This window comes from Sphaerodactylus townsendi, linkage group LG05, assembly GCF_021028975.2.
Source record: "Sphaerodactylus townsendi isolate TG3544 linkage group LG05, MPM_Stown_v2.3, whole genome shotgun sequence".
In the NCBI taxonomy this organism is placed as follows: Eukaryota; Metazoa; Chordata; class Lepidosauria; order Squamata; family Sphaerodactylidae; genus Sphaerodactylus; species Sphaerodactylus townsendi.
Window position 1 is genome coordinate 112031966 of NC_059429.1, and position 13751 is coordinate 112045716.

Genomic DNA, 13751 nt, shown 5'->3' on the forward strand with positions numbered 1-13751 from the left:
TACATGCTGCATTCAATATGGAAAAACAATCATAAAACAATGTGATAGGAATGGCAGAAATTCTCTCAAGGTCCTTCGTATATTTACCTTTTCAAATGAACCTGCATAAGCGAGCTAATGTCATAAACACACAGTCGGAGTGAATGTGGTTCCCTCATGTTAGAAGTTCAGTGTAGCACCAGCTTAGTAAAGCAAGCTGTGGATCAATAGTAAAAAAGCCAAAAAAGGATCTCAACCCAAACTAAGCTTTCTTTGCCACTCTGAAAAGTGATAAAGCTGTCAGATTCGGAGGTCACACATAATGAATAATGTACAATAAAAACCCACCTATTAGGTTTCCTAAAAAAATAATTCCATCTTCTATTTGCCACAAGTCCCTCAAGTGGCAAAGAAAAGTTCTCAAATGTTAGACTCCTTAAAGATTACAAAATAATAAAACTGGCTGAGGTACCAGACTAAAAATGATACAATATCCTTTATCTGTTTATTTCAACTACCTGAAGTCTAATGAAGGTTTTTTGTTCTGTTTTGCTTTGTTTACTTCCCCAAGGGTGGGGTGGGGGATTCAGAGTTCGTTCTTGGTAAGAACTCTATGCTGAGCATGAAAGCTAAGTTTTGGGGACTGATGGAAGCTGAAGAGATGGAAGCTCTGCCTAACATATGGTAATCACACAATAGACAGATGACTTAAGGGATTGTAAATGGGCACAGAATAGGATCCTAATCCTGATGCCAACATCAACATTTTTCTTCTCAGTAGTCTCACTGTCCTAAGGCATATTGGCAACTCCACAAAGCTGGAGCATACATTCACCACATAGGTTTTTTTATTCAATGTAAACTTGGACACTTACTGTCAAACAGAGATTCATTGCAAACTAGGAGGAGGGATTATATATTTGCAATGATGGATACACAGGAAGACAGCTGAAAAAGTAGCTAGCTAGATACTGTAGACTTGGGATTCTTGCCTGGCCCCATGGCAGAATGTATGGGATGAGGGAGATGGAATGTTGGGACAGCAAAATAAGGCATTTTGCAATGCAAACTTGAGATCTGAGACCAGTGAATTCATATCCTGATAATAAAAGCAGACAACCCCACCCCACCCCAAATAGTGTTTTAATGCCAAGAGCAGTACTTACAATTGTGGGTTGAGTGGTTGGAATATAGGTGGTGGTCTGCGGTACCTGGACCAGTTTTATAGGCTGGCTGCTTGTCACACCTGTTGCTATCTGCAGAGGCAGCACAGGTAACCTCAGTGAAAGGTTCAGTTTTTACATACAGGCCACCTATTTATTATTATCATCATCATCATCATCCTCATCATAGAAATTTGTCAAATGCTTGGCACGTATTTAAAATTTACATCTCAATGAATTCACAGGTTACATTTTTGTTAATAAAAACAAAATTCAAAATATGAATGTGAGCATGTACACAGATTGATGCATCAAAAAAGTATAAGTATAACAATTGTGTGAAAGCAGTCTGAGATAGCAGACGGTAGATGGCAGATAGCATGACAGTAACGCTAGATTATAGCATACAAAGAATTACTAGCAGCCACTTGGCTATGTTTCCAATTGGCCAGTGAACTCTCGTTAAAGAATACCACTGTTTCTTGAGGTTTTAAAACTGAGCAGTAAGTGGCCACTTAGGTCTTTCCACTCCCTCCAGTATACACTGTTCTTAGGATTTAATAACATATGAAGCCTAGGTGCCAACTTACATAACTTTATGTTCACAAAAAGAATGGGCGCTAAAACTGGTTGTGAATCCTGATATCAGAGAGTGGCTGGCTGAGATGCCATTTGGAAATTAACATACAGGGGAACAAAAAAAATAAATTTCTCTGACATAATGATTTGGGTTGAAGAGATTAAATATGGAGTATGCTAACTAGTTTTATTTGTCTGAATTTCAGGAATGCGATGGCCCTGAACTGGTAGAGAAGAGAGGTCTTGGGCTTGTAATACTGGATAGTTTTGACGTAAATGTTGACAGAATGTGGCAGTGATAAACAAAGCAATCAGGAGAAATACTGAAAAGAAAACAGCGAATACCCTAATGCCCTTGAATGGTGCAGTCTTTTTTGGAGTATGCTGCACAGTTCTAGTCGCTGTTTCTCAAAAAGGTATTTCAGAGTTGGAAAAAGGACAGAAGACGACAAGACCAATGATTAGATGGTGAGAGTGCCTTCCTTGTGATGAGAGGTTAAATAGCATGGGACCTCTCAGTTTACTAAAAGGATGACTAAGGGGGGACATGGTAGAGCTTTACAAAATTATGCACTGAGAGAACTTTCCCTCACTTTCCAGCAACAGTGGAATTTGGAGGCAGCCAACAAAGTTATTAGGAAATAAGATTCAAAACACTCAATGAGTAATTAAGTTGTAGAAATTGTCACTAGAAGATGTAGTGATGGTCAAGTACATATACAATTTTATGGGACTTTAACAGCACTAGGAAGATTGTGAAAGGTAGTCCATCTATGGCTACTAGCCCTGATGACTAAAAGTAGCCTCCACATCCACAAATAGTAAACTTCTGAATACTGGTGCTAGGAGTCTTGGCATAAATGGAGGCCTTGCCCACTGTGCTTTGTTTGTTGGCCCTCCAGGGCAACCCAGTGGCCAATGTGCAAAACAGGAAGATGGATTCAGCAGGTCTTTTCTTCTGTATCTGTTTGATTAACTTTTATTCTGCCCTTCCTCCAAGTAACTCCTCCATTTTATCTCCAAAACTACCCTCTGAAGCAGGTTAGGGTTAAGAAAGAGTAACTGACCCAAGGTCACCCACTCACTTTTATGGCTAGTTAGGATTTGACCCTGGATTTCCATAGGCCTAGTCCAGTGGTGGCGAACCTTTGGCACTCCAGATGTTATGGACTACAATTCCCATCAGCCCCTTCCAGCATGGCCAATTGGCCGTGCTGGCAGGGGCTGATGGGAATTGTAGTCCATAACATCTGGAGTGCCAAAGGTTCGCCACCATGGGCCTAGTCCAACACTCTAACCATTGCACCATGCAGCCTTGCAGTGGTATGAATATGTTTGGTAAAAAAAGTATAACACATTAGCTATACTCTCATTCCTACCATTGGCACAAGAGTCATAGGCTCCACTTTATATGAATTGACCACCTGGATGCAGCCCTAAGAACACTCAGCATTTATTTTAATGAAGCCGCCTTGAGTTCATGACGTGTAAAAAAAAAATGAACAAATAAAAATGTAAAACTGTACAAAGCTGGGGCAACATGAACAACCGTTTCAAAACTGGGCTTTGGACTCACAGCAGCAGAACGGGCCTATTCAGAGCCTATGCAACCTGCATTTCTAAAACCTACAGGGGAGAAATGCTAATAGGCCATGATGACGGACCAGAGCTGTCGCCAAATATGTCCTGAAACTCCATGTAACTTCTTTACAATAGGATGGAAGGAGGGAGCAGCCCCTCCCCCACAACCCACCTGGAGACTGTTTGGATCTACTCTTCCAAAAAAATGTCCCTACTCTCCTCCTGACACACTGCCAAGGTAACTGGAGGGCAATGATTTACTAATTTAACACAAAAAAGAGGTTGCAGCATGGAAAGCAATACTCACTGTAACACTCTCCTTGCTCTTTTCTACAGCGGTCTCTTTTTCTTTTGGGGTACTGGCTGTTTCCGCAGGTGCAGGCTGAGCGCTGGAAGCAGGCTGCGATGATTTATTTAATGCCTCTGTGCTAATTTCAGTATCCGTTTCTTGCTGCGTTGCAGTGGCTAAAAGAAAAGCAAATAAAATGTCAGCTAATAGTGGGCACCGGGACACGTGCACTCACAAACAGACTGAAAGATAAGCAGCTGAACTGTAATGGTGGTGGATTACCTGACTGGGTGCAGGACTTCATATGTTCTGGCCAGTGAGCTTGCTGGCAAGGATAGTCACAGTAGCTGGTGTTCCAGCAACAGTAGAAGATGGCTTCTTTCTTGCAGTTGGCACACCACTGCTTCTTCTTGGTTTCATCCACCGCTTGCTGCTTTTCCAGCTCCAGTTGCTTCTTCACTTCCGCGATCAAGCGATCTCGTTCCTGCTCTAAGCTCTGTCGCATTTCAGCCATTGTGAGTTCTAGTCAACAGATGGATATTGTGGAGTAAGCAGCAGATCCAATGGTTAAAGAAGAAACTACCTATTAGAATTCAGGTTTAACTCTAGACAGACTTGTGACTTCTGGTTGATGATCCTTTACATTCTAATCATAAATGCTGTATGCGGAGCAATCTGACTGCCTATCTAGTAATTAAAATTCTGTTAAAATAATCAAGGCCACAGTTAATTACCATCAATCAACAGTATACTGCATTATTTTTTTTAAAAAACCCCAAACTGTTTTAATTTATGTTTCAGAAATTAACTTCAGAACTGTCTCAAGACATGAGCAGGACCACAACAGATCCCATCCCGTCCCATTTTCTACTCCTTCATATAAAGGACAGTTTGCACCAACGATGAGTCACAACTGGGATACTGCCCAACCCATTACAAACCCCTCATTTATGTGGTGACAGCGCTGTTATTTGGATATGCATTTTTATACCAAGGTTGTGTTTCATTTCTGAAAGTTCCTGCTGATGTAACCATTGAAGCTTCTCTATTTCAATTCGCAAACGACGAATCTGTAAAATCAAAGAGACAATTAGGGTTGTCACTCAAAGAAAGAACGTGAGCTGATTAACACTGCAGTATTTAATAGACCACAGGTACCATCTCAGAAGAAGCACAGGCCCATTTATGAGTGAGAAGGACAAATCCCTGTCTCTTCTAAGAAGGTGATTGCCATTAATGAATTTTTAAGTTCTTACATTAAAATCTACTATATGATTAATCAGGGACGAAGTTTTAAAGTTAATTTTTTTTTAAATGATGACTAATCTATTAATTATCAGGTTCAAGGTTAAAGTACTAGCAGACAAAGCCATAATTGGCCTAGGGCCAATGCACTTATGGGATCGTCTCTTCTGTTACACCTCCCAACAAACACTTCATTCATCTGGTGAGAATTTACTTGTGGTCTCTGGCCCAAGGGAAGTCTGGCTCACCTTGACCAGGGCCAAGACCTTTTTGGTCCTGGTCCCAACCTGGTGGAAAGCTCTGTCTAGTGAGGCCAGGGCCCTGTGAGATTTAATGCAGTTCCACAGGGCCTGTAAAACAGAGTTGCTCCACCAGACATACAGTTGAGGCAGCAGCAGTATACCATCTAAGCCTGCCTTCCCTCAATTACCCAGCGGTCCTCTTCTGACCTTTCCATTACTCTGATTCCCAATTGATATTGTCTTACTGGATGTTATTTTCATTAGGTTTTTAACTGGAAATTATTGTAGTCTAAATGTTGATTTTATGATATTTATTTATTTATTTATTTATTTTATTTATTGGTTTTATTTATTTATTTATTATATTAGACTTTTATACTGCCCCATCCTCGAAGGGCTCTGGGCGGTGTACAGCATATAAAAATAACAATATAAAATAGTTAAACATTTAAAAGCAGCGATAAAACTAGAAATTTAATTTATGCAATAATCTCAGTAAATAGAGATATAATTAGAGATATATAATTGGCGTCCAGCATTCCAGATTTAAAATTCCCTCTCTCCTGAAAATATACCGCTCACTGGATTTTTTTGTACTGGATTTTTTTGTGTTAATGATCATTGTTGGAAACCACCCCGAGCTCGAAAGGGGGGTGGGGGGAGCAGTATAAAAACTTAATCAAATATTTTTTTTAAAAAAATGCAGCCCTTGAAATAATGTTTAATAAACAGATTACATAGAACTCTAAACTCTTCCAAATTAATCACTGAAAATATACAGGGCTCACAAACTATTGGATTGCTGCTTCTAACGAGTTGATTAAAGCAGTGTTTTCAGAGAAGACGGTATTTAATCATAATAAGTTTTTCCCGTCGTAGTCTGCAAATATCCTCATTAAGATAGTTTGCAGGAATCAACGTGAATGTTATGTTAAAAGTTTTTAAAATCATCTGAGACAGAGCTGAATGCAAGGCTGATATCTGCAACTGTATACAAAATGGAAACAAATGGAGAGAGAAAACACCACTAAACTCAGCCCAAATAAACCTCCCATGCTAATTTATTCTACTTGTAATGGCTAAGTGTTGGACTAGGAGCCAGGAACCCCAGTTTTGAATTTCCACCCTGTTATAGAAGCTTGCTGGGTGACCCTGGGCCAGTCACATACTTTCAGCCTAAACTATCTCACAGGGTTGTTGTGAGGCTGAAAGGGAAGAGAGAAGAACAATGTAAGGTCTGGGTCGCCACTGGGGAGAAAGTTGGGATGTAAATAAAGTAAGTAAATAAATATTAAGGGCAGCAACAAACGGACATTTTTCCTCTCTTACAGGTAATCAGTAATGCAACCCCATGAAGAGGTCAGTCTAAATTCACTGACTTCAATATGTTTAGACTGGAGAACTTCTGCATGGGACTGCCATGTAGGCTTTTAAAAAGAAAATGAAGAGCCACAAAGGAAATTATATCACAATCTTCAAAAAATGTGCCAAGCAGAAAAATAGCACCCTGCGTGAAGAAGACTTTCGGGGATGTTTTTGGCTTGATTATTCTGTGGCATAGGGACCAGGATTGCTACATCTGTTTGCATGAATTAAACACTGGATAGCTTAAGACACACAAGCCTCATTGATGCTGCAAAACTGACTTACAGAAAACAGCTCTGAGAACTCCCTTTAAAGGTCTTTTTCTATTAAAAAGACATCAGGATAAACATGTGAAGCTTTAATTAATAATGACTTGAACACAGAACTCCAGGTAACTTGTACATTCTAACATAGCATTAACACATCCCAAATCCCTTCAAGATTATAAGCAACTGTTTCCAGGATCCAATCAATAATTTTCATAGTGGTTTCATAGCGGCCTGGTGGAACGCTCTTCTTTCTGATGACATCCGGGCCCTGCGGAGTCTGCCTCAGTTCCGCAGGGCCTGTATAACACAGCTGTTCCGCCTTTTCTGCCGGGCCAGCCGGGTATCCCTTTCCTTAGTGTCATTCATGTCCCAGTCTGGTTGCAATGTGCACATCTGTTTTTATATTTGTATGTCCCCTCATAGGTTTTTTGCTATGCTATTTATTGTAACTTGTTTTTAAAGCCTTTTAATGTATATATATTTGTATTATTTATTGTACTATATTGCTTTATATGTTTTTATTGCAAGCCACTCTGAGTCCTAAGAGATTTGGTGGGGTACAAATGCAAAAAATAAATAAAATTGGGTGGCGAGGCAACTTGAAAAGACACATTTTAGATTATGATTAAGTAGCTTTATATTTCATTTTTTAAAAGCCACATGAGGCTGGTGACAACTGATACCAACCTCAGCAATTGTACTTCCGGTGGTATTTTTGGAAAGGTCATTATATATTTCAGTCATTGTTCCTTTTATGGCATCCATCATCTGTCAAAGGGAAAAGAGAAGACAAATATCTCAAAAGGCACACTTCCATCATTTAGAGAACTGCTAACTGGATGAGGAACAGGGATGTCTGATTGTTAAAAACGTAATAATTTTCAAAATTAATTACTGGAAAGCTTACTTGTATTAAAAGCAGGTCACACATAAATGTGAAATAAAAACATATACATTTTTAGTTTTCCATCACATGTTGGAGGAATTGACATCCAGCCTCTGAATACAAATGGTGTAACTTGCTTCATTCTGAGCAGAATTCCAATTGCTAACGATGACCTCTAAAGTCTTGAAAGTCAAAGTCTTGAACCAGGTTGTTAAGCAACATTTGTCCTCATTGAACCTGCTCACTGATTAAGATCTTTTCTTGATTACGTCCCCTTGCCTTCAGAACTTACAAGAGAACTTGCCCCTTAAAAGGACTTACCCAAATTCATCTAGCTACAACCCCATCATTTTATTACTGATAGCTAAAGCCCACCCTATTAACATCTATATCTGGTACAGTCCTGATATATTATTCGCTCTGTTTTATTTTGAGTACTTTAACTTGATCGCTTTTACGGATAAGGTTACCTCATAAGTCATTTCAATAGAGCGGTGGGATTAAAATTTTGATATGAACAGTAATAAATTTTATATATATAATGCTCCCCCACATAAAGAAGTTCATGCATGTAGTAAGCTCCGGAACTGTCACCCCAGGGAGATTTGTCTGTCTTTTTCTGTTACCATTTTCTATGAGTGTGTGAAAACTTTTTTGTTCCATCTGACATTTCCTCAATGATCCATCTTTCCCAACAAGGCTTTAATTGTTGTGTTTATGTTCTGTATGGATTTTAGAGAGCCAACATGATAGGGAAAACCCAGATTCAAATCCTCATTAGCACCATGAAAGCTTGCTGGGTGACTTTGGGCCAGTTATACACTCTCAGCCCTGGCCTGGCTATTATTTGGATGGGAGACCTCCAAGGAATCCTTGGGTCATGAAGTGGAAGCAGGCAATGGCAAACTACCTCCAAATGTCTTTTGCCTTTAAAAAACCTACAGGGTCGCCATAAGTCAGCTGTGACTTAATGGCCCCCAAAAATATTTTAACTTTATTTTTGAGGGTTTTAATGATGCGTGTTTTAGGAGGGTGGTCTTAAAATGGGGGTTTATCATATATATTTTAAATTGTTAGTGGCCTTGGCGATCCTTGTCAGGACAGAAAGATAGGATACAAATCTGACTGATTGATAAATAGCAGGAAAGCAAATGTTAACATATTATTCTGTCCCCAAAATGCTTGTTCATATACAGAGATGCATCAAGAACCTAAGCGTATATGCCCTAAAGTGCTATAATCTAGAATTCAGCCATCATAGAACTTGGCTACGCATTAAATTCTCCACGTGAAAAATAACCGAGTGTAGCCAAATTCTGCCTAAATCAATTCTGACAACTCTTCAAAGCTGGGCAAAGAATGTTGGAGAGGACTGTACAAGGGAGAGGATTGTCCATCAAAAAAAGGGGAAACAAGAACTCTCTCTCAAGCAGGTCTCTGAAGAGGTGAATGTACATTTTATTTATAAACTGGAACTTTTCTCTCTTAGCAGCTCCTTTCTCTGCTCATTCCTACCCAATTCCTAAAATTGTCCATATGTCTAAATTTCTTACATCATGTCATTTATCTCATCATAAATTACAGTTCTATGTTGCATTTTTTTAAAAGAAAAGAAAATGCAACACAGAAAGAGTAGAAGGTCCAAGCTGTTTACTTCACGATTAAAAATCTGAACAAAAATGGGATTACTTACTCATCATCATTGTTCTTCCTGTTGGACTGCCCTGTGTAGTCCCACTATTGGTTATCGTACGCCGGCTGTAACACATGGGGAAACTTTCACAGCAGTATTTTAAACTGGCCACCTATGCACTAAAGAATGATGTTCAGTGAAGCACTTTTTACAGTCTGGCCCATTCATTCATTCTGGAGCACCTCCCATTCATCCTCTGGAAAGCATTTTAGGGTGGACATCTGCTATCCCAATTTATCAACATAATAATGAATGTTAGACTAAAGACAAGCACTTGTCTAAGGCTAACCAGTAAACTTCGGGACCTAGAAACTGGTCCAAGGCTCCGGTTCTTTCCATGGTACCAAAGTACATCACTAAGAAATGCAACTGGCCATGGCTATGGCATCAAGTTTACTGTAGTGAAGTAGTTCCTTAGCTCTCAAACATAAGTATTGATCGGCTTGGTTTGCAGCAGCTTTTATTATCAAAACAGCACCAATTCCCAGCAAACACAGAGGAATCATACTTGAACAGGTATATGCCTGAAAAAGGGGGGAAGAATCCAACAGAAATAATTGCATACTGAATATCAACTAGTGTAATTCAGCACTCAGTAAAATATGCTGGAATCTAACTGAAATGGGCAGGTCTTTTAAGAAATAGTTTAATATGAATTTGACAGAAATAGTAAATCCATATCTTCTTGCAGGCACTCACAGGCACTGTGTAACCAGCCACAACTGTTGGTGAGAGCTTGTCACATGTGGAGCTAAGTCCTCTAGGCATGCCACAAATACTAGAGGATCTAACTCTCTGCAGACAATCCAGTACCTACTAATTCTTGGGGCTGCCTTGCCAGCCAAAGCTGATAGGAAAACCATTTCCAAGAAAGGAAAGAGGAGGCATGGTGGGACAGCGGTATGGAAGCAGAAGGCACAAGGAGAATTAGCAAACAGCGGGCAAGGTAATCGGGAAACTAATCAAGTATGTGAGGGAACCGATGGAAGTGTGGGTACAGAAGGAGTAAGGGAAGAGAAAAATAACAGCAGGAGATGCATGGCAAGGGGGTCAGGAGGGGAATGAAATTTTCCCTCCGGTGGGAGTTGTTAAGGATTCTACCATATTATTCTATAAAGCATCCAGGCATAGAACCTACAGAGGAAGATACAGCGCTATGGTTCCCTCACCAGATTTCCATTTCTCATTTCAAAAAAAAGATGCCTCTAATCCTTTTACTTTAAAAAATATATAGAAAAATGTGCAAGCAGTCTTCTACTGGATTGTCTTCCAAGGGTTAAAGGAAGCTATAGGGAGGCTGTGGAGTTGCCTCTTGTCCCAAGACAGTTAACCTCCTTTCAAATGAATTCATTCTTGTCTGTCCTGTTCTGTAACTTCTCTCCCATTCCTCCTTCCTGTTTGCTTCCTCTCCCCCTTATTGCCAACAGTAGCAACCAAGAGCAGGGGCCAGAAAATCTGAGCTAGACCTATGCTATTTTTAGATTCGCTCCTCTGCCTGAAGTACGGAATTTGTTTCAGGTCAGGGTAGAAGAGGAGAAACAGCAGCAGATAACTGGGTGCCCAGTCTCATTCAGCCTGGTCATCTTTTTAAAAAAGTTTGGTGCCATCTACCTTATTCTAAGAACCTGTGAAAAGAAATATGTACCCATCAGCATGCGAAGAATGCCTTTAATTTACCAAAGTATAACCTCTGTCTGTGGTTCAGGGCTAAGGGACTGAAAAGGATACAGCACTTAGGAAAGCTGCAATCCCAGAATCTCGCATTCATAACAAGCACAGCATTGTACAAGCCAAAGAACTGTTGCCCCGAAGTTTTGTACTACAGAAGAGGATCACATAAGTTTGGGTCAAGGAGAAACCCCTGTTCTTAGTGCCAAGACTGAAGATACCTGAAAGATACCTCTGGATGGGTACAATATATTTTCATCACTACGCTGGAAATATGCATACCTATACCAAATAATAGATCTTAAATTTCTACATTGGAGGGACTACATTGCAGTGAACTCATGTTTTCCTTTTTTAGTAATTAAGGCACTGGTTATTAGTCATCCCCACTCTCCAAAAACAATACCCTTTCTAGACTTGCTGCCAGTCAAATTAGGCAATACTGGGCTATATGATTCAATATCCTTGGTAACAAGCAATGTCAGATACGAAACTGAATTTTTAACCCATATACCAACTCACATTTATGTCTTCCAAAATCTTTTAAGAGCAGAACATAAATGCAAAGGTTAAATTTTAACACACACTCATAACATCACTCCAAATCACTTTTTTCTTGGATAACTGATGTATTACCATGTTGCAGAGTTTCACAGATCACCATGTTGCAAAAATAAAGCATTTGCGTTATTTTCAGGAGTCTTCAAAAGCATTTCTTAAATTTCATTCCTCTTTTGTGGTCTCATACCACAACACTAATTACTAGGAAAACATGAGATGAAGTTCCCAAGGAAAGCATGCAATTCTATAAATTATGTAAGATATCATCAGATGATATTCCATTCATCTCTGACTCTACCGTTCTCCCTCCTACTACAGCCATTCAGAATGCCATACTTCCATATTTACACTATTGTCATCTGTCAAACTATGATCTAGGAAAATGGTTTGAATCCCTACTATGCCATGGAATCTTGTTGGATGACTTTGGGCTAGTCATACACTCTCAGTTTAACCTACCTCACAGGGCTGTTGTAAGGATAACATGGAGAAGGGGGGCCACTTTGGGTCACCAATGAGAAGAAAAAAGAGCGGTGATAAACTAAGTGAAGAAATAAACTTGTCCAAATGCTTTAGGGGACCTCTTGGATATGTATCATGCAGCTGAGATTGGTGAAGTTGCTGTCTGTCTTAGTCAGTTTAGTCCAGGGGCCTGCAACCTACGGCTCTCCAGATGTTCATGAACTACAATTCCCATCAGTCCCTGTCAGCATGGCCAATTGGTTTAGTCAGTTAATACCGTAATGGATGGGGACAGCCTATCTGCTGGACTGTTGGTCAATGATCATGGCAGAATATAGGCCTTAGATAAGCACCTGAAACTCAAAATCTTATTCAACAAACTAATGAATTAGAACTATGTTACAGATTTGCAACCGATTTACGAGGCCCACTCCATAGTACCTCCTGGCCTCTCATGCCAAAATCTCTAGCTATGGACTTGAAAGCACAGTAGGTATATGCAGAGAGGAACCTGTCAAAGATAGTAATTGTGGGGTGCTGTGTAGTTTCTGGGCTGTATGGCCGTGTTCTAGCAGCATTCTCTCCTGACGTTTCGCCTGCATCTGCAGCATCTGTGGCATCGCCTGCATCTGCATCTGCCAGCCACAGATGCAGGCGAAACGTCAGGAGAGAATGCTGCTAGAACACGGCCATACAGCCCAGAAACCACTAGCACCCCAGTGATTCCAGCCGTGAAAGCCTTCGATGATAGTAATTGTAATTTCAATTACAAAATATCATGATGAAATGCAAACATGCATCCGTACAAGATAAGAAATACTAAACATCTGCAACACATTCACACACCTGAGGTGGCTTCTTTGCTCACATTCCTGTTCTAAATCACAAACTGAATGTTTTTTTGTGGAAAACAAGGACAAGAAAAACAGTTGTGCTTCTAGCTTCACCTTAGCAGCCAGTTTAAAATATTGCTGTAAAGGTTCTTCCATGTGATCAAAGGTTAATCCTTATCCATGTGAAAGGAAGGGAACAACTGCTCTGAACAGCAGATCACCCTCTCTGTTGTACATTGGCGAGTGCATAATCTTTTGTGATCAATTTGTTAAAAATATGGTTGTTTTTTTTAAAGAGAAGCCAACTTACTTTACTAGTATACTTAGCAATATCTGCAGCCACATCTGCTGAAGCTGTTGCTATTGGCAAGTCTGAATTAACGGAAGATGAAAGTGTACTTGCTGATCCAGAACTGGTTACTATAGAAACAGGCTGAGTGCTTGTAACCAAGGTGATCGTTGATGTTGAAGTACTTTGAGTAATTTCCTTTTGCTGCACAGCTATGGAGACAAAACAATTCTACACATGAATATTTCGGTGCACTTGAAAAATCAAAACTGATAATTTACTAAATATTACTAAACCATATTTTAACTGTATACTAAACATTTACACAGGTGTATCTATGAGTGGGACTGTGTTAACCCAGCCCACAGCAATGGTGACATATCACAATTTGTGATACTATGCTGGAAGAGCCATTTGTAGACTTTTAATGAAAAATGTGTATGCAAATGGGAGGAAAATCGGAGAACAAGGAACTGATTACATCATTTAGCCAAATAAGTGCATAGATGGCTAGGTCACACCCTGGGGCGAGTCACACTTTCAGACTAACCTACCTCACAGAGCTGTTGTGAGGATAAATGGAGAAGGGGAGTATGTAAGACACACCAGGGAGGGATTAACGAAGTAAATAAAATTTACTCTGACAA

The 13751-nt window shown here is 39.8% G+C and overlaps 1 protein-coding gene across 4 annotated transcripts in view; it reads right to left on the minus strand.

Moving 5' to 3' along the window:
• The window catches only part of ZMYND8 (zinc finger MYND-type containing 8), a 46365-nt gene that overhangs the window by 5549 nt on the left and 27065 nt on the right, over positions 1-13751 (minus strand). For 2 of the 4 annotated variants that reach the window (XM_048496467.1, XM_048496470.1), the window contains exons 14-19: positions 13126-13316; positions 7400-7480; positions 4583-4661; positions 3874-4113; positions 3610-3767; positions 1146-1235 (exon numbers count right to left, since the gene is read on the minus strand). In XM_048496467.1, the coding sequence (XP_048352424.1) occupies positions 1146-1235; positions 3610-3767; positions 3874-4113; positions 4583-4661; positions 7400-7480; positions 13126-13316 (839 nt within the window). Of the gene's footprint in view, positions 1-1145; positions 1236-3609; positions 3768-3873; positions 4114-4582; positions 4662-7399; positions 7481-9291; positions 9357-13125; positions 13317-13751 lie in introns of those variants that run through there. The other 2 variants (XM_048496469.1, XR_007244516.1) reach the window with 2 other exon arrangements.